The sequence below is a fragment of the Salvelinus namaycush genome, chromosome 21 (genome assembly GCF_016432855.1).
Source record: "Salvelinus namaycush isolate Seneca chromosome 21, SaNama_1.0, whole genome shotgun sequence".
NCBI classification, from domain to species: domain Eukaryota; kingdom Metazoa; phylum Chordata; class Actinopteri; order Salmoniformes; family Salmonidae; genus Salvelinus; species Salvelinus namaycush.
In genome coordinates this window covers 54,852,822-54,876,708 of record NC_052327.1, presented here as the reverse complement: position 1 = coordinate 54,876,708, position 23,887 = coordinate 54,852,822, and the positions used below count along the sequence as shown (strand labels likewise).

The window sequence follows — 23,887 nt, the reverse complement described above, 5'->3', positions numbered from 1 at the left end:
GTCCGTACAATTGACCTTATTTTACCGCCCCCCAAAAAACGTAATACTTCCAGATCAACTGTAATTTCAATACCATTGTAAAGCACAATTTTCTCCCCTTTCCAACAGAATTTCATGCCGAGACCTTCACGCTGCCCCGTTTCTGCATAATTCAAACAGGCAATGAGCTCCTTCGGGTCTTTAATGGCGGGTGGGGAGGCGAAACTAATGCGTGGTAGTGAGAAAGACATGTCGTGTGGGAAAATAGTTTTTTTTTCACTCGATCTGTCCAACTTATCACCTCTAAAATGTAAATAAAACACTATAAAGAGTTTATATAATGTGTCATTACATACCTATTTGAAGGTTTGTGTCGAATTTGAATCGGGTTTTTAGGTTCTAAAGTGATCTTAGAAGTAAACAGCGGCTTTGAGAATGATGATCGCATGCAATGAAGACGCAGAAAATGACTAGGTACCCCCCCTTACCCCCGTCAGTCCATTTCTTGTTTTTAAACGATGAGAGAAGTGCTACACCTGGTGGAGAGAGGCTGTAAGACAGAAATAGTTGCTTTATGCTGCTGTACGTTACCTGACACGTCAAGATGTAACGGAGGGTCCGTTTTTCAACTTTTCTCCAATACTAAAGAGCCATTACCATGTCGATCAACGTTTGAATAGAAACCTAGTTCACACCCCGGATTTTGAAGTCAACACAGTCGCTACAGTCCCATTAGTTTTCTTTGTAGCCTCGTTTGAATGTCGCGGTTGCGCACATTTGTACGGAATGGGGTGAGTTTGTCACCTTTTTCAAAATTAAAGTCCTTAACACCGCCAAAACATGTTCATTTTGATCCTGTAGTGTAGTCCCACCTCCATATTCATAAATAAAACAGAATGTGTAGTGCTCATTAATGGATATAATCACAATTCAATAAATTCATATCTAGAGCGCGCTAAAAATAGGAGCCAGGGATACAAAAACGTAGTGATTATATCTGTATACATATATACATTTGTGAGCTACTTGTATGAGATTTGCCAGATTTTTTCTTCTTCCAATGTGCAGAAAATTTATTTTATTTGTAAATGTAAATGAGATCGTTACACTATATAGAATAACGTTCTGTGATTGAGACCACCAGGTATTTCTGCACAGTGACTCGTGTTTTAGCCCCCCCCCAGTCCCCCAGTCCCCTTTTTTAATTGGTTGTACAGTTACCTTCAAGTTCTGATCCTTGACTGTTAAATACCTTAAATGGATTTCCCTTCATGTGAACTTTTTAAAATGACCATCTTCAAAAAGTTGTGGACTTGTTATTATCCATTTTATTCAGAAGAAATTAAAACATTTATACAAGATTTATTTTTTAAAAGAATAAAAGAAAAAAGAAAAAGTTACCTATATTGCTTACACTTACTGAACTTCTCTTCAAGTGTCCTCCAGCTAGGGTTTCTTAATATAATACATGAAAGAATGAACATAACCAAAATGAAAAATAAAACAATTTTATCCCAGTTCCCAGTGTTTAAAGGGGTAGAGCTCCCATTCGAGGTGGCGAGTGCCAGACAGCAGAGCTGGTACGTTTAAAGTAGCGAGGTTTACTCTTGCAGAAGATGCGATCCAGCTTTGGGGGTTCAATCGCCCCGTAGTGAGAGTCCACGTCAGCCGGGTGGAAATATTGCTTCATCATAGACTGCTTCAGCTGGTTGCCTAGAGGGGAGGGAAGAATGGGTTCACTTTAGCATCGTGACTAAGGCTATGGGTCTTGTAGTTATAAAAGCTACCACTTTGCCATTGTGCTAATGGCTAGTTAGCAATGGCACCATAAACTATTAACCTTCCTTCAAACTGCGCAGACATAAAAAATATGGTATCCATGAGTTCATCTAACACTGGGTATGTGGGAAAAACACAACCCCCCCCCCCCCCCCCAGCTTGATTGGCAAAATCTCAAACTACCCCTTTAAGAGCACAGTAAAAAGGCATAAAGGAGGCCTTGTGTGGAGGGGTTATGCACCGCGTGTTGCTACGAGGCCTTGTGTGGAGGGGTTATGCACCGCGTGTCGCTACGAGGCCTTGTGTGGAGGGGTTATGCACCGCGTGTTGCTACGAGGCCTTGTGTGGAGGGGTTATGCACCGCGTGTTGCTACGAGGCCTTGTGTGGAGGGGTTATGCACCGCGTGTCGCTACGAGGCCTTGTGTGGAGGGGTTATGCACCGCGTGTCGCTACGAGGCCTTGTGTGGAGGGGTTATGCACCGCGTGTCGCTACGAGGCCTTGTGTGGAGGGGTTATGCACCGCGTGTCGCTACGAGGCCTTGTGTGGAGGGGTTATGCACCGCGTGTCGCTACGAGGCCTTGTGTGGAGGGGTTATGCACCGCGTGTCGCTACGAGGCCTTGTGTGGAGGGGTTATGCACCGCGTGTTGCTACGAGGCCTTGTGTGGAGGGGTTATGCACCGCGTGTTGCTACGAGGCCTGTGGAGGGGTTATGCACCGCGTGTTGCTACGAGGCCTGTGGAGGGGTTATGCACCGCGTGTTGCTACGAGGCCTTGTGTGGAGGGGTTATGCACCGCGTGTCGCTACGAGGCCTTGTGTGGAGGGGTTATGCACCGCGTGTCGCTACGAGGCCTGTGGAGGGGTTATGCACCGCGTGTTGCTACGAGGCCTGTGGAGGGGTTATGCACCGCGTGTTGCTACGAGGCCTGTGGAGGGGTTATGCACCGCGTGTTGCTACGAGGCCTAAATAAGTCAGTAAAACGTACCCTCAGCCCATGTGGGGATGGGTTTCCTCGGTGCGGATTCGTCATCAGTAGAGTCATCACTGTTCTGATCCATCCCATAGTCCTCAGGGTTGGTGTTGAGAACAACAGGCTTGTTGCCCCCCTTAGGAGTGATCTCATATGACTGGGGAGACTGCTGCAAAGGGCAGGAAGACAAAAATCAGGGATTATAGACATATGCATTTATCATTCATTCTTCTCTTAGAATTAAAAACAGACAAGTCGGTGTGATTTCTGCACCCAGCCAAGGTTGAATTGATCAAGTAGGTCCAGCGACATTAGAAGTCACATTGAGAGTGAGTCCTCATCTCCTACGACTGACGAGACTACTTCTATTTATCAGATGCTTTTATCCAAAGCGACTTAGTCATGTTTGCGTACATTTTACGTATGGGTGGCCCCCCGGGGGGGAAATCAAACCCAACAACCCCGGCGTTCCAACGAGAGCGTTATCCATACCTCGATATCCACAGTGACGTTGAGGACTCCTCCCTTCCCTGCAGGCGTCTTCAACACCACGGGCTGTAGGAGGGAACCAGAGAAGTGCACACGAACGTCGGTCTATAAAAATCTACCACAGGATCAATATCCTCCAATGAGATACACAAGACTTTGCAGAGATTAGGAAAATCATTACTGACAACCCATAGGCTTCAACTCCTTCCAGCTCCAAGGGACAAACAGGAAAAACAAACGTTTACATTCAAAACAATGTAACCACAAGCGCCCCCCACCTCAATGTTATAGTCATATGTCGGGACCAATCCCACAGCTTCACCGTGGCCCTACACCAGGGTTCCCCAACTAGCGGGACCAACAAACTGTCATTGTTGGACAAAACACTTTGGAAATCTGTTCCCAAGTATTCCCCACTCATAACAGAGATGTGATCGTATACACCTGGAAGCAACGTTTGAAATTATTCTGTTTGAGTCAAATCTGTTTGGGCTTCTTGCGGTCAATTTGGACTCTACGCATTATTTGTAAATCATCTTCCGGCCCCACGACCACCTCCCCAAGAAAACAAAATAGACCCGGGGGTTGATCTAGTTGATGCCCTACCTCTCTAGTGGAGATCTGAGAGGATTTGATTGGTATAAGCAACATGGTGAAACTCCCACCTAGCATATCAGAAGAGCTACTACCAGATTGATTTTACCTGTCAAAAGTAGAGAAGTGTTCTCACCTGAACTTCAGCAGTCAGGTGGCTCTTGGCGGCTTCTCGCTGTCGCTCAGCGAGTCTCTCGGCTTCTCGCTGTCTCTCCTCGAGTCTCTCAGCTTCTCGCTGTCTCTCCTCGAGTCTCTCAGCTTCTCGCTGTCTCTCCTCGAGTCTCTCAGCTTCTCGCTGTCTCTCCTCGAGTCTCTCAGCTTCTCGCTGTTTCTCCTCCTCAGCCTGCCTCTGTTGCTCCTCCTATTGACAGAATAAAAAATGTTTCATTAGTACTTCAACCTACCGTTAATGTCTTCTAACCGAAAGTGTACATGTACAAAGTCCCCGATATTAACACCTTTTAAATGTTATGTACAAATCTGAAAGTACCTTCAAACCAAGTCTACACAATGTTTAAGACAGGAACAGACATGTTAAATGAATGGCTAATCCAAACAAGAGTGGTATGGTTGAAGCTGCATGACGTACCCTCTTCCTCTTCTCCAACTCTCTCCTCTCCTTCTCCCGGGCAGCTCTCTCCACTTCTCTCTGAAGAGCAATGGCCTTCTCTCTCTCTACCCGCTCCCTGAAACAGACACAATATTCACCTTCTCCGTCTCCACATTAAAACCGAAGCTTTGGACTGTGAATAGTTTGAACAATAACGATGGCAATGCCAGTTTGATAGAAGATCAAACTGATGAATTATTAAAGCCCGTTTTACATCAACAGTCGTCAGTCATTTTACAGTTGTCGTAATTCCATAAGAAAATAAACCCTTCCATTCATCAAAAGTTGACAGGAAAAGTACCTCTCAGCAGATGCTTGTCTCTCCCTCTCCAGTTCTCTCTCCAGTTCTTTCTTCAGCTCCAGTGCTCGTCGGGCCTCGGTCATCTTACGAGCCCTCTCCTGCTCTTCTTCGGCTCTCCTCTTCGCCTGCAGCTCCTGCTGACGCTTCTCCTCCTCCTCCTGGGTCAAGGGTCAAAACATTTAACAACCCACGTGCACCTTCAAGAGGCATCCAATTAAAAAAAAAAAAATGGCTGTCCTTGGGGCTGGTCTAGCAGGCAATGCTGCTGTTTGGACATTCACGTGTCAAGAGTGGGTACGGATTCCGCCTCTCCTACGGGAGGCACTCGGTCTGCCTCTCCTATATCTGCCTATTACAAAATAAATCTTACTACTACTAATAAATGGAAAGTAGACAAAAGGAGACAAACGATGATAGGAGTGTCTTACAGACTGTTGAATCTTCTTCCTTCTGGTATCCTCCTCCATCTTCCTCCTCAGTTCCAGCTCCTCCTGGCGTTTGGTGGCCACCTTCTTTTTGGCTTTCTCCTCTGCCATGCGCTCCACTCGCAGCTGGAACAGGGGAAAATAGTTTTACGAAAAACAAGAGTTCCCTATTGGACAAGTTCAGATAGTATCTCCCCTTTACACTCCATTGTAAGGCGGTTTGTGCCCAAATGAACACGACCCCATTACCGTAGCTTCACCTCTGCATCAGATGTTATCCCTCCGTCATTCAGTAAAGCCGCGTTTCTCGTCAACACCTCACCCCGCCGCGTTTCTCGTCAACACCTCACCCCGCCGCGTTTCTCGTCAACACCTCACCCCGCCGCGTTTCTCGTCAACACCTCACCCCGCCGCGTTTCTCGTCAACACCTCACCCCGCCGCGTTTCTCGTCAACACCTCACCCCGCCGCGTTTCTCGTCAACACCTCACCCCGCCGCGTTTCTCGTCAACACCTCACCCCGCCGCGTTTCTCGTCAACACCTCACCCCGCCGCGTTTCTCGTCAACACCTCACCCCGCCGCGTTTCTCGTCAACACCTCACCCCGCCGCGTTTCTCGTCAACACCTCACCCCGCCGCGTTTCTCGTCAACACCTCACCCCGCCGCGTTTCTCGTCAACACCTCACCCCGCCGCGTTTCTCGTCAACACCTCACCCCGCCGCGTTTCTCGTCAACACCTCACCCCGCCGCGTTTCTCGTCAACACCTCACCCCGCCGCGTTTCTCGTCAACACCTCACCCCGCCGCGTTTCTCGTCAACACCTCACCCCGCCGCGTTTCTCGTCAACACCTCACCCCGCCGCGTTTCTCGTCAACACCTCACCCCGCCGCGTTTCTCGTCAACATCTCACCTTGTCGTGTTTCTCGTCAATCTGAAGCATCTTCTGCTCAATCTTCTTCTTCTTCTCCTCCTCTTTCTGTTCTTCCTTCACCCGGGCCTCCACTACCCTCCGCAGCCGTTCATCCCTCTTCTTCTTCATCTCTTCCTGTTTCCTCCTCTTCTCTTCCTCCATCTTCTTCTTCCTCTCTTCTTCTTGCTCCTGCTTCTTCTTTAGTGCTTCCAGTTTCAGGCGTTCTCTTTCCTACAAGACAATTACACTTAGGAATCTGATATAGAGATACATAGCATTAAAAAATGTAATTATTTTTACATGCTAGTGGCAACTCATTTGGGACTGAGTGAAATCTGTGGTAGTATTATTTTAAAAATGGAAAGGGAGCCCATGAAGAGGGAATAAGATTAATATGGGACTAAAAGCACCACGGGTGATTTATGAAAGAAAATGCATCTCATGCGTAAAAAAAAACCAATGCCAAGTCTTGTATTTCATTTAGTTAGTGAGGGGCAAACCTATGTTCTTGTAACGCGCTCGGTGTGTAGGTGCCCTAAAACACGTTAGGACACAAATCTGATGAAATCTAATCACAAAAGCCCCAGCCTTTGTGCCCCTTAGAACCCAACGTTAACTCAGATGGTGTGGGGACGACAAGTGGCGTGTACCAGTTAGAGCACACAAAGACCAAACCACCCCCCCCCACATACCACACCATATTACTCTGATACATACCACTACACCACAGCCTGACTGTAGAGGGGACAGGGAAAGAGAGATCCAATTAACAAGGCTACATATGTTGTCTGGTAACATTATGATTTGTTTTTAAACTTCCTAAACGTTTGTCTCAAAATGATCACAAAATGGTTATGATGTGATCATGACAACATAGACGAGGGGATGGGCCAATTTTAATGATATTTGAGGATAATGTCACGAAGGCAGGAATTATTCAAGAAATATCACGTCGCAAAATTGGGGAGCCCTTAAAATGAGTAGTGATCTGTAGACTAACCTTGAGGTCGGCTCTGCCCGGCGTGGTGTGTTTAATGAAGGACTTCATGACCGTGTTGCGACCCAGAGAGCTCGGGGTCATCATCAGCATCTGGTTCTTCTGGACCGTGTGGAGGAACGACCTCATGTTGGGCCTCACCTACAGTAGACAACATTAGGGGTCTATTCATGGCAAGTAAAACGTTACAATATTTTAGGAAAAATACACTTGCTTCAGAACGTAAAACCTACAAAATGGATTTCAAAAGTGAACTTTAAAGTGATAATCCCACCACTTAATATAAATCACTATTTGGGAGAACTGGCAGGTTCTATGCCAGGTAAGACACAGCTAGTTGTTGTGAAGAAAAGCCTTGGATATCTTGGTTCTTACAGTCTGGCTCTTAACGGGGGGTGATGGCTTCTTCCTCGGGCTCTGGAATTCGTCGGCAGCTGCTCTGCGCTTGGCACTGAGACGAGGACCCAGACCTGATGATGGCTTCTGACCACTGCCATCTAGGAGAACACAAACCCGTTAACCACCAATACATCAATCTTTGCCAGTGCACACACACACACACGTTGGCTACATGGCCCTCTCTCTCTCTAAAGCATAGCTGTAACCTATTGACGTTACAAGCATGATTCAGAAGACGGACGGGAAGATATTTATGCATGTACGTGGCGCAGCTTCGGTACGTGTGCCAGTCTTTGCTGATGAGTGTGTGTGTGTGACGGTCTGCACCTGATCCAGAGTCTGGTGTGGCGGTCTTGGTTTTGCTGATGATCGAGGCTAGTGGCGGCACGGTGGGAGTGGTCTGGGCCATGGAGCGAGTGAAACAACGAACCTCCGTAACACGGAGAACACCTGGGTGGTTCTGCTCCGTGTCATCCTGCTCAAATTAAAATAAATAAATGAGTTAAGGGAATCATTTCACTATGATCATCAATATATTTACATAAGGAACAGACAGAAACAGTAGAGCTAGACATCAACTACTAAAATCAGGGTTGGGGGGGTCAATTCCTGTTCAGGAAGGAAATGAGGAACATCTGAATGGGAATTTTTCTTCTACTTTGTGAATTGACCCCAAGCCTGATATTAAATGGATATTTTAGATCAATGTATCATTCAGGTACAATGTGGAGGTTTCCTACCTCAGGAGAAGTCTCAGGAGCTGGGCTGTCAGTCTCAGTCTTTGCAGGCTCCTCTGACAACACCCTGCCATACACAACAGCCTATCAGATGCATAATAACCTAGGGTGTATTCATTAGTCGCACACCGTTACAAACCGTTTCACACGTGCAAAAAAAAAAAAAAAAAGCGCAAGGAAAACATTCTATTGGACAAATTCAGGTAGTTTCCCCCTTGGTTTCGTTCAGTTTGCGTTAGATTCTGTTCAGTTCTTCATGAATACCCCCCTTAGTCTAGGCTTGGGTAGTATCCAGACTGTCATACCGACCTTGTGCCATACTAGGACAGTCGGTAATACCAGCACTGAACACAAGGGGCGCTATTGTAATCCGAAGGTTAGCAACTAAAATGCTAAACAGTTTGCTGAACGCACAAAACAAATAAGACAGAAAGACTCTTGATCCAGGATCACTGTTACCAAGCTAAACTTGATCATGGAAGAAGCTAACCACAGCTAGATAACTAACTAGCAAACCATATGCACATCTACAGAGCATTTGGCACATTCTAGACAGTTTAACTTTAGGTACAAGATATTTAGCTGACAAAACACAGTTGGTTGTGAATTCCATCCGGTAACTAGGTCCCCTGGCTGCCCGACGGCGACTCACACGGCTCCGGTCTGTGTGCGCTTGTAAACAAAAACACTGGGAACTATGGTAACAGGTGAAATGAAGAATGCCATCTGCTTTATCTCCTAACATATTGCACAAGTTGACTGCAGGTATTTACTTAAAAGTAGTTATCAATATTCACATATATATATATATAAAAAAAAAAAGAGTTAACAGTATTGTAAAACCATCTCATATTATCCAAATATTCCAATATACGGTCCAAGCCTACCGTGGTCTACATCATTCACATACCAACGACAACAGACGTGTTTATACATTAAAAGACAAGACGATGGTTGATAAAAAACAAACTAAAATAGGCCTAATAAAATGTGATCACTCACCCATCAGTCTGCACCTGGACCCCATGTCCATCCGTTTCCATCCATCCATCTTCTACAGCGGACACACAACACAACCATTCATTAGCACAGTATATATCATTACATTGTCAAGGCGTAATATGGAGAGATAAATGGCAACAACAACAAAAAAGGTACGCTCAACTCAGACTAAGCTCTGAAGCATAGCAGTAAATTAGTCATCTGACTAATATGGAAAAAATGCTGGCCTCACACCAAACCATATCGCTCACATCCAGTGGAGGCTGCTGAGGGGAGGACGGCTGTTGATAAAGGGGAGGACGGCTGTTGATAAAGGGGAGGACGGCTCGTGCTAAAGGGGAGGACGGCTGTTGATAAAGGGGAGGACGGCTGTTGATAAAGGGGAGGACGGCTCGTGCTAAAGGGGAGGACGGCTCGTGCTAAAGGGGAGGACGGCTCGTGCTAAAGGGGAGGACGGCTGTTGATAAAGGGGAGGACGGCTGTTGATAAAGGGGAGGACGGCTGTTGATAAAGGGGAGGACGGCTGGTGATAAAGGGGAGGACGGCTGGTGATAAAGGGGAGGACGGCTCGTGATAAAGGGGAGGACGGCTGGTGATAAAGGGGAGGACGGCTGGTGATAAAGGGGAGGACGGCTGGTGATAAAGGGGAGGACGGCTGGTGATAAAGGGGAGGACGGCTGGTGATAAAGGGGAGGACGGCTGGTGATAAAGGGGAGGACGGCTGGTGATAAAGGGGAGGACGGCTGGTGATAAAGGGGAGGACGGCTGGTGATAAAGGGGAGGACGGCTGGTGATAAAGGGGAGGACGGCTGGTGATAAAGGGGAGGACGGCTGGTGATAAAGGGGAGGACGGCTGGTGATAAAGGGGAGGACGGCTGGTGATAAAGGGGAGGACGGCTGGTGATAAAGGGGAGGACGGCTGGTGATAAAGGGGAGGACGGCTGGTGATAAAGGGGAGGACGGCTCGTGATAAAGGGGAGGACGGCTCGTGATAAAGGGGAGGACGGCTCGTGATAAAGGGGAGGACGGCTCGTGATAAAGGGGAGGACGGCTCGTGATAAAGGGGAGGACGGCTCATACTAATTCCTGGAATGGAGTCAATGGAATGGTATGAAACATCAAAAGACGTGGTTGACACCACTCCATTCCAGGAATTAGTATGAGCCGTCCTCCCCTCAGCAGCCTCCACTGCTCACGTCACAAACTCCAGTCAAGGTGTAAATGGCAAAACGCCAGGTCACATCTCATCACTCACCAACGCTGACGTTACTGCTGCAGGTGGAGCTGCCCAGCCGAGCCTTCTTCTTCAGGAAGGACCTCCTGGAGGCTCTGCGGACAGACTCCTGGGTCATGCTGTGTCTCAGCCCTGCCAGGGAACGCCGCACGGTCAGGGAGTGTCTCGCGGAGCTCCGCCTGGAACCCGTGGGCGTGGTGCCGGCAGCGATGGCTATCTTAGTGGCGGTGCGGCTTGGAGAGCGCTCTGGGTTGGGGTTCATCAGGAGCTCTGCAGAACGTCGCTCCGAGGCCGTGATCTTGACTATGGCTTCAGCCATGTGACTCTGGGTCGGAGGGGGTGTTATACAGGGGGGCTGGGAGGTGACAGAGCTGGACGACTCCCTCACACTCTCAGCTTCCTCTGGCTGCATCCTCTCCTCCTGGATGTGTTTGCTAGAAGCCTCATACTCCATCTCCTTTGGCTCCTGCTGAGAGTTGGTGGTCTGAGCAGCTCCTTTGCGGGTGCTACATACGGGTGGTGCAGCCTCAGGCTGGGTAGTCTGTTTGGCTCTGCGGGAACGAGGGGGCTTGACTATCTCTTCCAGTGTGACCGGAGATCCTCCATCATCCTCTGCTATCAGGTTCAGGGAGGTGGACACAGAGGAGTGACGCAGGTTGCTGCGTTTGCCCTTTGAGAAGCTGCAGGGATGACAAAGATAAAATTATAGCAGACGTCAGGCAGCATTATAGCAGACGGGAGGCGGCATTATAGCAGACGTCAGGCGGCATTATAGCAGACGTCAGGCGGCATTATAGCAGACGTCAGGCGGCATTATAGCAGACGGGAGGCGGCATTATAGCAGACGTCAGACGGGAGGCGGCATTATAGCAGACGTCAGGCGGCATTATAGCAGACGGCAGGCGGCATTATAGCAGACGGCAGGCGGCATTATAGCAGACGGGAGGCGGCATTATAGCAGACGTCAGGCGGCATTATAGCAGACGTCAGGCGGCATTATAGCAGACGGGAGGCGGCATTATAGCAGACGGGAGGCGGCATTATAGCAGACGGGAGGCGGCATTATAGCAGACGTCAGGCGGCATTATAGCAGACGTCAGGCGGCATTATAGCAGACGTCAGGCGGCATTATAGCAGACGTCAGGCGGCATTATAGCAGACGTCAGGCGGCATTATAGCAGACGTCAGGCGGCATTATAGCAGACGTCAGGCGGCATTATAGCAGACGTCAGGCGGCATTATAGCAGACGTCAGGCGGCATTATAGCAGACGTCAGGCGGCATTATAGCAGACGTCAGGCGGCATTATAGCAGACGTCAGGCGGCATTATAGCAGACGTCAGGCGGCATTATAGCAGACGTCAGGCGGCATTATAGCAGACGTCAGGCGGCATTATAGCAGATGTCAGACATTATAGCAGACCTCATTGGTGTTCACAAAGATACAAACCCACGAGGGTGCTTGAAAGATGAACGAGGACAGATTAATTAAAGATAGTTTATTCGCGAGTTGTGTTTTCCTTTTTATTTGTGGATTAGTCGTTAGGATTAGAGAAACACAATTTTGTGTTGACTTCGGGGTCAACGTTCTTTTCAAAGAACCAGCTAAAAAAAAAAGACTACCATATTTCATGTCAGTTAAAATAGCAACTTACTGTTCACCTTACAGAACTAACTAAACACGTGTTACAACCTGTCCCCAAATTAATATTGTGGGTTCACAGTTGGTTTTGGTATTTAAACCTGTGTGTCATTAACGTGTCTGGTGGGGTAAAATTACAATGTGCACGATGAAGCGCACGTGTGGGGACCGGTTTAGACAGGATGTTACTGTTTATTGTCAAATTCCTGGCACTGGCTCTTGGTGAATGAAGGTGAATCTGATTCCTGTACTAAACGTACAGTGTCACATGACTGACCCGATGGAACTTGATGAAAAGGCCGTTCTGTCTGAGACATAGGAACCTACCGTCTCTTGGTGCGGTTCTCATTCTGACCCACGGATAGACGCTTCCTACGGTTGCTCTTCTTCTGCGACGGAGTCTTTGGCATCAGTTCTGGCTCCGCACTGAAGTCACTGAGATAAGAAGGAAAATAAATGTGAATATGAATGGCTCTGGAGAGAAATGTATATATATATATAGTGAATATACACTGAGTGGACAAAACATTAAGAACACCTGCTCTTTCCATGACAGACTGACCAGGTGAATCCAGGTGAGAGCTATGATCCCTTATTGATTGATGTCAGTTGTTAAATCCACTTCAATCAGTGTAGATGAAGGGGAGGAGACGGGTTAAAGAAGTAATTTTTTTAAAGCCTCAAGACAATTGAGACATTAATTGTGTGTGTGCCATTCAGAGGGTGGAATGGGGCAAGACAAAAGATTGAAGTGGCGGGGTATGGTAGTAGGTGCCAGGCGCACCGGTTTGTGTCAAGAACTGCAACGCTGCTGGGTTTTTTCCACACTCAGTTTCCATTCAACTTGGCACAACTGTGTAAAGCATTGGGCGTCAACCATTGCCAGCAACCCCGTGGAACGCTTTCGACGCCATGTTGCGACGTATCGAGGTTGTTCTGAGGGAAACGGGGGGCTGAAACTAAATGTTTGGTATACTCAGAGTATATGGCTCTGAAGAGAAAGGTCCAACTGTTGCAGGATGAATCCTTCCTCCTGGCCATCATTACTTTACAGAATTACAAATTACAGTAGCTACAGATTGTTACACAAGATAATGTGATTTGATTACTGGGAGTTACAGGTTAGGTACTGGTTGGTGCAAGGCTGTCCCCGATGATAAATGTATTGGTCGGGGGCCTCCCGTGTGGCGCAGTGGTCTAAGGCACTGCGTAGAGGCGTCACTACATATCCGGGTTCGATCCCGGGCTGTGTCACAGCAGGGCCGCAACCAGAAGACCCATGAAGCTGCGCACAATTGGCCCAGCGTAGTCTGTGTCAGGGGAGAGTTTGGCCGGCTGGGATGTGCTTGTACTGTCATGCCCATGCACGCTGGCTTCGGTCGCCAGCTGTAAGGTGTTTCCTCAGATACATTTATGCAGCTGACTTCCAGGTTAATGAGCAGTGTGTCAAGAAGCAGTGCGGCTTGGCAGGGTCGTGTTTCAGTGGGGGTTGCATGGTTCTCAACCTTCGCCTCTCCTAAGTCCGTACGGGAGTTGCAGCGATGGGACAAGACTAACTATCAATTGGATATCACGGAATTGGGGAGAAAAATAAACTGAACATTTAAAAAAATCATGCCCATAAAACTAAAAAAGGTTTGATCGACCGCTATTTTTTACAGTGTATTTTTCCATATATACAGTATAAACACATACTATCTGTATTTTAATCAAATCAACTATATGTACCGTGCTTGTATTATGCTTTAAGCTCACTGTTTAAAAAAATAATTACGACACAAATGACTAGAAGGAGTCCAACCGCAATTGCTTTGATTATGTTGGGGTCTTTTTCTCCTGTACACTTCAGTCCTCCTACCTTGAGAACATGCGGTTGGCTTCCTGCTGGATCTCCTCGAGCCACACCATGTGGACATTTTCTATTTCGTTGGCGAACTCCTGAATCTTCCCATTAAACATCTGCATCAGGCTATGCGTCGACGACAGTACAGAGGTCATGGTTGCGACCTGGTGAAAATAAGAGGAAAGAATCAATTGTTTTAAAACGTTTGATGGGATGGTGAAACCTCCCACAAAACTAACGCTCTAACTAAATTGGCAAGCAGTTACATTTTTAACTAGGAAGGCCAAAAAAATTCAAAACGGTGACATTTTGTGTACATAACAAAATATTGTACAAATCAAGACATCTGACACAGAGACACATGCAGGGCGGAAAAAACGAAGTGACACGACAACCATTCCAGACAATCCAATACAATAACTCAAAACATTACCTAAACAAAAACGTTACATTTAACCAAATGTTCATTGACACCTTGCTTGCAGTAACAAAATGGCTAACTAGTTAGCTAACTTTAACTAGCTACAATTTTTGAATTTTCGAGCTAACCCGCGCATTTCCGCAAACTCAAGTAACGTTAGACTATGGTCGTGGATCCTAGCTTGCTACAGTAGCTAGCTACTTAACGTAACCAGTCTCCCGGACAACTTTGTTAGCAGCTAGCTAAATATATATCCTCTAATAATATGCAAAGTAAAATCAGATCATGTTGAAGAAACAAGATAGACAGTGTTGTCTTAGCAATCTAGCGAGTTGTTGTTGAGATTTTAAAAGTCAACGTGAAAGATAGCTAGTTAAGCTAGTTAGCAAATAAAAAAACTTCCATACCATAAAACTCCTCCGGTTTCGAGAGAAAAATAAAAATCAGTTTCGCTTCAGCAGTTCCCTCTATATTACAGGTGACTTCAACAATCTTTATGAAAAAAAAATATATATATTAAATTGTAAAATACGCCATTTATTTCTCTGCACAACCACAACAAAGTAACGTTAGTCCGACTTGACTTCAACACCCGCTGAAAACCGTTTAAATTGTTCCAAGCTGTCTAAGCAAATCAGTGACTGGTTTCTAATGACGTGTCAAAATCTGCTCCTCCCACTGACCAATCAGATTTAAAAAGGAAGTGTCGGGGGGCGGAATCACTGATTCTTTTCATGATTCAAACCATCCAATCGTGGAAGAGGTTTTCTTTTGTTCCTGATAGCGCTATTTTAGCGTTAAGGTCGAAAATAAAGTCTGAGGTTAACACAGGGGTATAGGAGATATATACCTTTTGATCTATAATGTAATAGCAGTCAGTTGACATGATCTTTATGAATTATGAAGCCTTTATATGCTTTATGTTTGTTTTTTTATTACATAATTTCTTTAAAATTCACAAAATGTGACGTTAGCTGATTAAGATTATATCATAGAACAAAACGTATATCTCCTAAACCTGTGTTTACCACATACCTTCATCGTTTATCCAAAAACGCCATTCATTTTCTCCATAGGGGTTTTACTACGTTCGACAATTGTAGTACTCATCACTGCATTCTCATCCAGAAAGTTGCTTGGCCCTCTACGATGTCATGTAGGTTGATATATTGCTATGTTTTAATTTATAAAGACCTTTTACAAAAAATCCCACTGTACCTAAACATCATTAACTTCAAACATACGAGTGACCGCACCCCGTCTCAAGTATAGCTAACGTAACTGGAAATTCCTTTGGTCTCTACTGAGTTAGGTAAATCCGTTTTTAGTTTTTTTGCACCTTATTTTGTCGAACAGAATTTCAAAATGTGATGCTTTGGTGCCGCTAGGCCAATTCATAAAGATGATGGAGGACCTTATTACTGATGAATGTGTTTGTGTTTTTATGACCGTGTTTTTTTTTCTGCTTGCATTGTGTATTTATATTTTGATGTGTGTATTTTCTGTAATTCATGGCATCTGTAAAAGAGACCTTGATCTCAGTATGAATCCTTGATAAAAAAAAAAATTAAGGTTAAATAAATAGACGTTGTCCAACGAACCATTGAGTCGTCCCTACAAAAAGACGCCATTACTATTTCTCTCTATTGGCGTCTTTTTGTATGCACTAACTCCGCCTTAAAGCACATAAAGGCTTCATAATTCATCAAGGTCATGTTAACGGACTTATATTATCTTATATAACTAAACGTATAAGATCTCATAAGCCTGTGTTAACCTCAGACCTTATTTTCGGTGTTTATCCCCCAAACCCGATTTTTTTGTGTGTGTGGAATTTTCATTGTTGGACAAAAAACACATGTAAATCAGCTCTAAGTGATTTTAATTTAAGAAATCTGTTTCCAAGTATTCCCACGCAAAATAGAGAGACACGATGTGGTCGTAGACAAACGTAAGCAAGGTTTGAAATGTTTTAGTTAATCATATCTCTTTAGGCTTCTTGCGGTCAATTTTGTTCCGGGCCCTTGACCAACTCAATAAAAAAAAATCGTTCCCCAACAGAATCTAGTTGATGTTATTCATATAACAGCCAGTCTAATATTATTAAAGTCTAAGCGCGTTTAGAGATTAAGGCTCAGGAAAATATTATCTTTATGTTTATCACAGTTGAAGAAAACAAACTCTCATTGGGTGGGTTAAAATATTAGGTATGTATGGTCAAAATAATTGCAATACGCAATTTCTTCTTTCATTTCCCAATGAGTCCACGCTGCAAGATGTTTTAATGAAAAAGATCACTCACGAAAAAGTAAAATGTTCTCATAACAAATTTATATTTTATTGCAGCTTAAGTATATCAGTATAAAACAAGGCATTTGATCCATCTCTACAAACATACAGTACATTTACTGGGATGTGAATACAAATCAAGTAAGTCACACTAAATACATGGTTTAAGCACAATAGATGAAATCCTTGTTATACACAGAAAATCATTTCCAGGGCATGAATAAACCAGGAATAACAACGAGTCCCAAATGGCTATGGGCCCTGCGATAGGCTAGCGTCCTTTCCAGGGGGGGGAGTTGTACATCAAGCTGCCTCACGGGGGTGGAGTTTTACATCAAGCTGTCTCATGGGGGTGGAGTTGTACATCAAGCTGTCTCATGGGGGTGGAGTTTTACATCAAGCTGCCTCACGGGGGTGGAGTTTTACATCAAGCTGTCTCACGGGGGTGGAGTTTTACATCAAGCTGTCTCACGGGGGTGGAGTTTTACATCAAGCTGTCTCATGGGGGTGGAGTTTTACATCAAGCTGTCTCACGGGGGTGGAGTTTTACATCAAGCTGTCTCACGGGGGTGGAGTTTTACATCAAGCTGTCTCATGGGGGTGGAGTTTTACATCAAGCTGTCTCACGGGGGTGTAGTTTTACATCAAGCTGTCTCACGGGGTTGGAGTTGTACATCAAGCTGTCTCATGGGGGTGGAGTTGTACATCAAGCTGCCTCACGCTACAGAAACAGGAGACAGGCTCCTGCCCTATGGGACATTCTGGTTCAGACAAGGCTACTTACTTTATAAAGGGAATAGGGTGCCATTTGGGACTAACTTAATGACATATAGGTTCAGTGCCTTCAGGAAGTATTCACCTTTAACCCTTGACCTTTCCCACATGTTGTTGTGTTACACCCTGAATTTAAAATGAAATAAATTGAGATTTTGTGTCACTGATCTACACACCATCCTCCATAATGTCAAAGTGGAATTATGTTACCGGGGAGGTTTTCCAATGGTTCGCAAAGAAGGGCACCTATTGGCAGATGGGTAAAAAAGAAGAAGCAGACACTGAATATCCCTTTGAGCATGGTGAAGTTATTAATTACACTTTGTATGGTATATCAATACACCCCAGTCACTACAAAGATACAGGCGTCCTTCCTAAATCAGTTGCTGGAGAGGAAGGAAACCACTCAGGGATTTCACCATGAAGCCAATGGTGACTTTAAAACAGTTACAGAGTTTAATGTTTGTGACATAAGAAAACTGGGGATGGATCAACAACACTGTAGTTACTCCCCAATACTAACATAAATGTTAGAATGAAAAGAAGGAAACCTGTACAGAATAAACATTTTACAAAACATGCATCCTGTTTGCAAACAAGGCAATAAAGCAATACTGCAAAAAGAATGTGTCACAGAAATTATGTTTGGGGCAAATCCAACACATCACTGAGTACCACTCTTCATATTTTCAAGCATGGTGGTGGCTGCATCATGTTATGGATATGCTTGTCATCGGCATGGACTAGGGAGTTTTTCAGGATAAAAAGAAACGTAATAGAGCTAAGCCTCCGGCAAAATCCTCGAGGAAAACTTGGTTCAGTCTGCAAATATACACGGGAGTTGCTTACCAAGACCACATTGAATGTTACTGAGTGGCCTAGTTACAGTTTTGACTTACTTGAAAATCTATGGCAAGACTTGAAAATGGCTGTCTAGCAATGATTGACAACGCATGAAGAATTTTTTGAAGAATAATGGAAAAATATTGTACAATCCAGACGTGCAAAGCTTTACCGACTTACCCAGAAAGACTCCTTACCCAGAAAGACTCACTGCTTTAATTGCTGCCAAAGGGGATTGTAACGTGTTGACTCAGGGGGTTGAATACTTATCTAGTCAAGATATATTTGTGTTTTATTTTACATACATTTATTTTGGAGTATTTTGTATAGATCGTTTACACAAAAAAAAGACAATTCAATCCATTTTAATCCCACTTTATAACACAACAAAATGTGGTAAAAGTCAAGGGATGTAAATACTTTATGAAGGTACTGGAGATAGAAGGTACTGGAGATAGAAGGTACTGGAGATAGAAGGTACTGGAGATAGAAGGTACTGGAGATAGAAGGTACTGGAGATAGAAGGTCCTGTACTGTAGATAGAAGGTCCTGGAGATAGAAGGTCCTGGAGATAGAAGGTCCTGGAGATAGAAGGTCCTGGAGATAGAAGGCACTGTAGATAGAAGGCACTGTAGATAGAAGGCACTGTAGATAGAAGGCACTGTAGATAGAAGGTACTGTAGATAGAAGGTACTGTAGATAGAAGGTACTGTACTGTAGATAGAAGGTACTGTACTGTAGATAGAAGGTACTGTAGATAGAAGGTACTGTAGATAGAAGGTACTGGAGATAGAAGGTACTGGAGATAGAAGGTACTGGAGATAGAAGGTACTGGAGATAGAAGGTACTGGAGATAGAAGGTACTGGAGATAGAAGGTACTGGAGATAGAAGGTACTGGAGATAGAAGGTACTGGAGATAGAAGGTACTGGAGATAGAAGGTACTGTAGATAGAAGGTACTGTAGATAGAAGGTACTGTAGATAGAAGGTACTGTAGATAGAAGGTACTGTACTGTAGATAGAAGGTACTGTAGATAGAAGGTACTGTAGATAGAAGGTACTGTAGATAGAAGGTACTGTAGATAGAAGGTACTGTAGATAGAAGGTACTGTACTGTAGATAGAAGATACTGTAGATAGAAGATACTGTAGATAGAAGGTACTGTAGATAGAAGGTACTGTAGATAGAAGGTACTGTAGATAGAAGGTACTGGAGATAGAAGGTACTGGAGATAGAAGGTACTGGAGATAGAAGGTACTGTACTGTAGATAGAAGGTACTGTAGATAGAAGGTACTGTACTGTAGATAGAAGGTACTGTAGATAGAAGGTACTGTACTGTAGATAGAAGGTACTGTAGATAGAAGGTACTGTACTGTAGATAGAAGGTACTGTAGATAGAAGGTACTGTACTGTAGATAGAAGGTACTGTACTGTAGATAGAAGGTACTGTACTGTAGATAGAAGGTACTGTAGATAGAAGGTACTGTAGATAGAAGGTACTGTAGATAGAAGGTACTGTAGATAGAAGGTGCTGTACTGTAGATAGAAGGTACTGTAGATAGAAGGTACTGTAGATAGAAGGTACTGGAGATAGAAGGTACTGGAGATAGAAGGTACTGGAGATAGAAGGTACTGTACTGGAGATAGAAGGTACTGGAGATAGAAGGTACTGGAGATAGAAGGTACTGGAGATAGAAGGTACTGTACTGTTGATAGAAGGTACTGTACTGTAGATAGAAGGTACTGTTGATAGAAGGTACTGTAGATAGAAGGTACTGTAGATAGAAGGTACTGTAGATAGAAGGTACTGTAGATAGAAGGTACTGTAGATAGAAGGTACTGTAGATAGAAGGTACTGTAGATAGAAGGTACTGTAGATAGAAGGTACTGTAGATAGAAGGTACTGTAGATAGAAGGTACTGTAGATAGAAGGTACTGTATAGAGGTACTTAGAAGGTGCTGTAGATAGAAGGTACTGTAGATAGAAGGTACTGGAGATAGAAGGTACTGGAGATAGAAGGTACTGGAGATAGAAAGTACTGTACTGTAGATAGAAGGTACTGTACTGTAGATAGAAGGCACTGTAGATAGAAGGCACTGTAGATAGAAGGTACTGTAGATAGAAGGTACTGTAGATAGAAGGTACTGTACTGTAGATAGAAGGTACTGTACTGTAGATAGAAGGTACTGTAGATAGAAGGTACTGTAGATAGAAGGTACTGTAGATAGAAGGTACTGGAGATAGAAGGTACTGGAGATAGAAGGTACTGGAGATAGAAGGTACTGGAGATAGAAGGTACTGGAGATAGAAGGTACTGGAGATAGAAGGTACTGGAGATAGAAGGTACTGTACTGTAGATAGAAGGTACTGTAGATAGAAGGTACTGTAGATAGAAGGTGCTGTACTGTAGATAGAAGGTACTGTAGATAGAAGGTACTGGAGATAGAAGGTACTGGAGATAGAAGGTACTGGAGATAGAAGGTACTGGAGATAGAAGGTACTGGAGATAGAAGGTACTGGAGATAGAAGGTGCTGTACTGTAGATAGAAGGTACTGGAGATAGAAGGTACTGGAGATAGAAGGTACTGGAGATAGAAGGTACTGGAGATAGAAGGTACTGTACTGGAGATAGAAGGTACTGGAGATAGAAGGTACTGGAGATAGAAGGTACTGGAGATAGAAGGTACTGGAGATAGAAGGTACTGTACTGTAGATAGAAGGTACTGTTGATAGAAGGTACTGTACTGTAGATAGAAGGTACTGTAGATAGAAGGTACTGTAGATAGAAGGTACTGTAGATAGAAGGTACTGTAGATAGAAGGTACTGTGCTGTAGATAGAAGGTACTGTACTGTAGATAGAAGGTACTGTAGATAGAAGGTACTGTGCTGTAGATAGAAGGTACTGTAGATAGAAGGTACTGTAGATAGAAGATACTGTACTGTAGATAGAAGGTACTGGAGATAGAAGGTACTGTACTGTAGATAGAAGGTACTGTAGATAGAAGGTACTGTAGATAGAAGGTACTGTACTGTAGATAGAAGGTACTGTAGATAGAAGGTACTGTAGATAGAAGGTACTGTAGATAGAAGGTACTGTAGATAGAAGGTACTGTACTGTAGATAGAAGGTACTGTAGATAGAAGGTACTGGAGATAGAAGGTACTGTAGATAGAAGGTACTGGAGATAGAAGGTACTGTACTGTAGATAGAAGGTACTGTAGATAGAAGGTACTGTAGATAGAAGGTACTGTAGATAGAAGGTACTGTAGATAGAAGGTACTGTAGATAGAAGGTACTGTACTGTAGATAGAAGGTACTGTAGATAGAAGGTACTGTAGATAGAAGGTACTGTAGATAGAAGGTACTGTACTGTAGATAGAAGGTACTGTAGATAGAAGGTACTGTAGATAGAAGGTACTGTAGATAGAAGGTACTGGAGATAGAAGGTACTGTACTGTAGATAGAAGATACTGTAGATAGAAGGCACTGTAGATAGAAGGCACTGTAGATAGAAGGCACTGTAGATAGAAGGTACTGTAGATAGAAGGTACTGTGCTGTAGATAGAAGGTACTGTACTGTAGATAGAATGTACTGTAGATAGAAGGTACTGTAGATAGAAGGTACTGTACTGTAGATAGAAGGTACTGTGCTGTAGATAGAAGGTACTGGAGATAGAAGGTACTGGAGATAGAAGGTACTGGAGATAGAAGGTACTGTGCTGTAGATAGAAGGTGCTGTACTGTAGATAGAAGGTACTGTGGATAGAAGATACTGGAGATAGAAGGTACTGGAGATAGAAGGGGATGGGGTTTGACAGGGATGGTCCTCACATGGGCCAGCAGGATAAGGCACCATCCACTTTACAGATCATTCCAGACTCCCGTGGGAAAGTCACTGGTTTTCCTGAGGAAACAAACAAATAATGACCTTTATTTATTATATCAAATATATTTATATTAACCAGGTGTCATAACCAGCCATAAATTAACGCAATATAAACTCAGAAAAAAAATAAACATCCTCTCACTGTCAACTGCTTCTATTTTCAGCAAACTTAACATGTGTAAATATTTGTATGAACATAGCAAGATTCAACAACTGAGACATAAACTGAACAAGTTCCACAGACATGTGACTAACAGAAATGGAATAATGTGTCCCTGAACAAAGGGGGGGTCAAAATCAAAAGTAACATTTAGTATCTGGTGTGGCCACCAGATGCATTAAGTACTGCAGTGCATCTCCTCCTCATGGACTGCACCAGATTTGCCAGTTCTTGCTGTGAGATGTTACCCCACTCTTCCCCCAAGGCACCTGCAAGTTCCCGGATATTTCTGGGGGGGAATGGCCCTAGCCCTCACCCTCCGATCCAACAGGTCCCAGACGTGCTCAATGGAATTGAGATCCGGGCGCTTCGCTGGCCATGGCAGAACACTGACATTCCTGTCTTGCAGGAAATCACACACAGAACAAGCAGTATGGCTGGTGGCATTGTCATGCTGGAGAGTCATGTCAGGAAGAGCCTGTAGGAAGGGTACCACATGAGGGAGGAGGATGTCTTCCCTGTAACGCACAGCGTTGAGATTGCCTGCAATGACAACAAGCTCAGTCCGATGAGGCTGTGACACACCGCCCCAGACCATGACGGACCCTCCACCTCCAAATCAATCCCGCTCCAGAGTACAGGCCTTGGTGTAACGCTTATTCCTTCGACGATAAACGCGAATGCGACCATCACCCCTGGTGAGCACTTTTTGCCAGTCCTGTCTGGTCCAGCGATGGTGGGTTTGTGCCCATAGGCGACGTTGTTGCCGGTGATGTCTAGTGAGGACCTGTCTTACAACAGGCTTACAAACTCTCAGTCCAGCCTCTCTCAGCTTATTGCGGACAGTCTGAGCACTGATGGAGGGATTGTGCGTTCCTGGTGTAACTCGGGCAGTTGTTGTTGCCATCCTGTACCTGTCCCACAAGTGTGATGTTTGGATGTACCGATCCTGTGCAGGTGTTGTTACATGTGGTCTGCCACTACGAGGACGATTAGCTGTCCGTCCTGTCTCCCTGTAGCGCTGTCTTAGGCGTCTCACAGTACGGACATTGCAATTTATTGCCCTTGCCACATCTGCAGTCCTCATGCCTCCTTGCAGCATGCCTAAGGCACGTTCACGCAGATGAGCAGGGACCCTGGGCATCTTTCTTTTGGTGCTTTTCAGAGTCAGTAGAAAGGCCTCTTTAGTGTCCTTAGTTTTCATAACTGTGACCTTACCGTCTGTAAGCTGTTAGTGTCTTAACGACCGTTCCACAGGTGCCAGTTCATTAATTGTTTATGGTTCATTGAACAAGCATGGGAAACAGTGTTTAAACCCTTTACAATGAAGATCTGTGAAGTGATTATGAATTATCTTTGAAAGACACGGTCCTGAAAAAGGGACGTTTCTTTTTATGTTTATGTCACAACAGGTATAAATATATGTGTTATGATCATATTGTGACATGTTATGTCAGCTGTTATGACATATTATGACATGGTTATGACCGTTACATAACGTGTTATGACGCTAGATTTCAAGTAAAGTGTTACCGATTTTTCCTAACCCTAAAACAACGACAAAATCTGAATGTGTGTGTCTTCATAACATGATTGATT

General features: G+C 44.6%; 3 protein-coding genes across 5 annotated transcripts in view; all 3 read right to left on the bottom strand.

Moving 5' to 3' along the window:
- Positions 1–401, bottom strand: part of fth1b (ferritin, heavy polypeptide 1b) — a 29,399-nt gene extending 28,998 nt beyond the window's left edge. The window contains exon 1 of the mRNA XM_039017923.1: positions 336–401. The gene's annotated coding sequence lies outside the window, so the exon portion shown is untranslated. The remainder of the gene's footprint in view (positions 1–335) is intronic.
- An 883-nt stretch (positions 402–1,284) lies between these two features.
- Positions 1,285–14,925, bottom strand: LOC120066506 (inner centromere protein). 2 transcript variants are annotated; one of them, XM_039017921.1, is made up of 17 exons: positions 14,741–14,925; positions 13,928–14,076; positions 12,397–12,504; positions 10,450–11,108; positions 9,195–9,246; positions 8,196–8,259; positions 7,783–7,930; positions 7,432–7,553; positions 7,060–7,197; positions 6,060–6,290; positions 5,153–5,275; positions 4,725–4,882; positions 4,403–4,499; positions 3,950–4,174; positions 3,223–3,285; positions 2,746–2,899; positions 1,285–1,692 (listed from the first exon to the last, which is right to left on the bottom strand). In XM_039017921.1, exons 1-17 carry the CDS (start codon positions 14,741–14,743, stop codon positions 1,508–1,510), a joined length of 2,679 nt encoding a protein of 892 aa, XP_038873849.1. In that variant the 5' UTR covers positions 14,744–14,925; the 3' UTR covers positions 1,285–1,507. The 2 variants fall into 2 exon arrangements, with proteins under 2 accessions (XP_038873849.1, XP_038873850.1); XM_039017922.1 differs by lacking the exon at positions 1,285–1,692 and having other exon boundaries at positions 2,767–2,899; positions 3,223–3,334.
- A 6,979-nt stretch (positions 14,926–21,904) lies between these two features.
- Positions 21,905–23,887, bottom strand: part of pgghg (protein-glucosylgalactosylhydroxylysine glucosidase) — a 37,873-nt gene continuing 35,890 nt past the window's right edge. For both annotated transcript variants that reach the window (XM_039017919.1, XM_039017920.1), the window contains exon 15: positions 21,905–22,146. In XM_039017919.1, the coding sequence (XP_038873847.1) occupies positions 22,070–22,146 (77 nt within the window). In that variant the 3' untranslated portion in view covers positions 21,905–22,069. The remainder of the gene's footprint in view (positions 22,147–23,887) is intronic.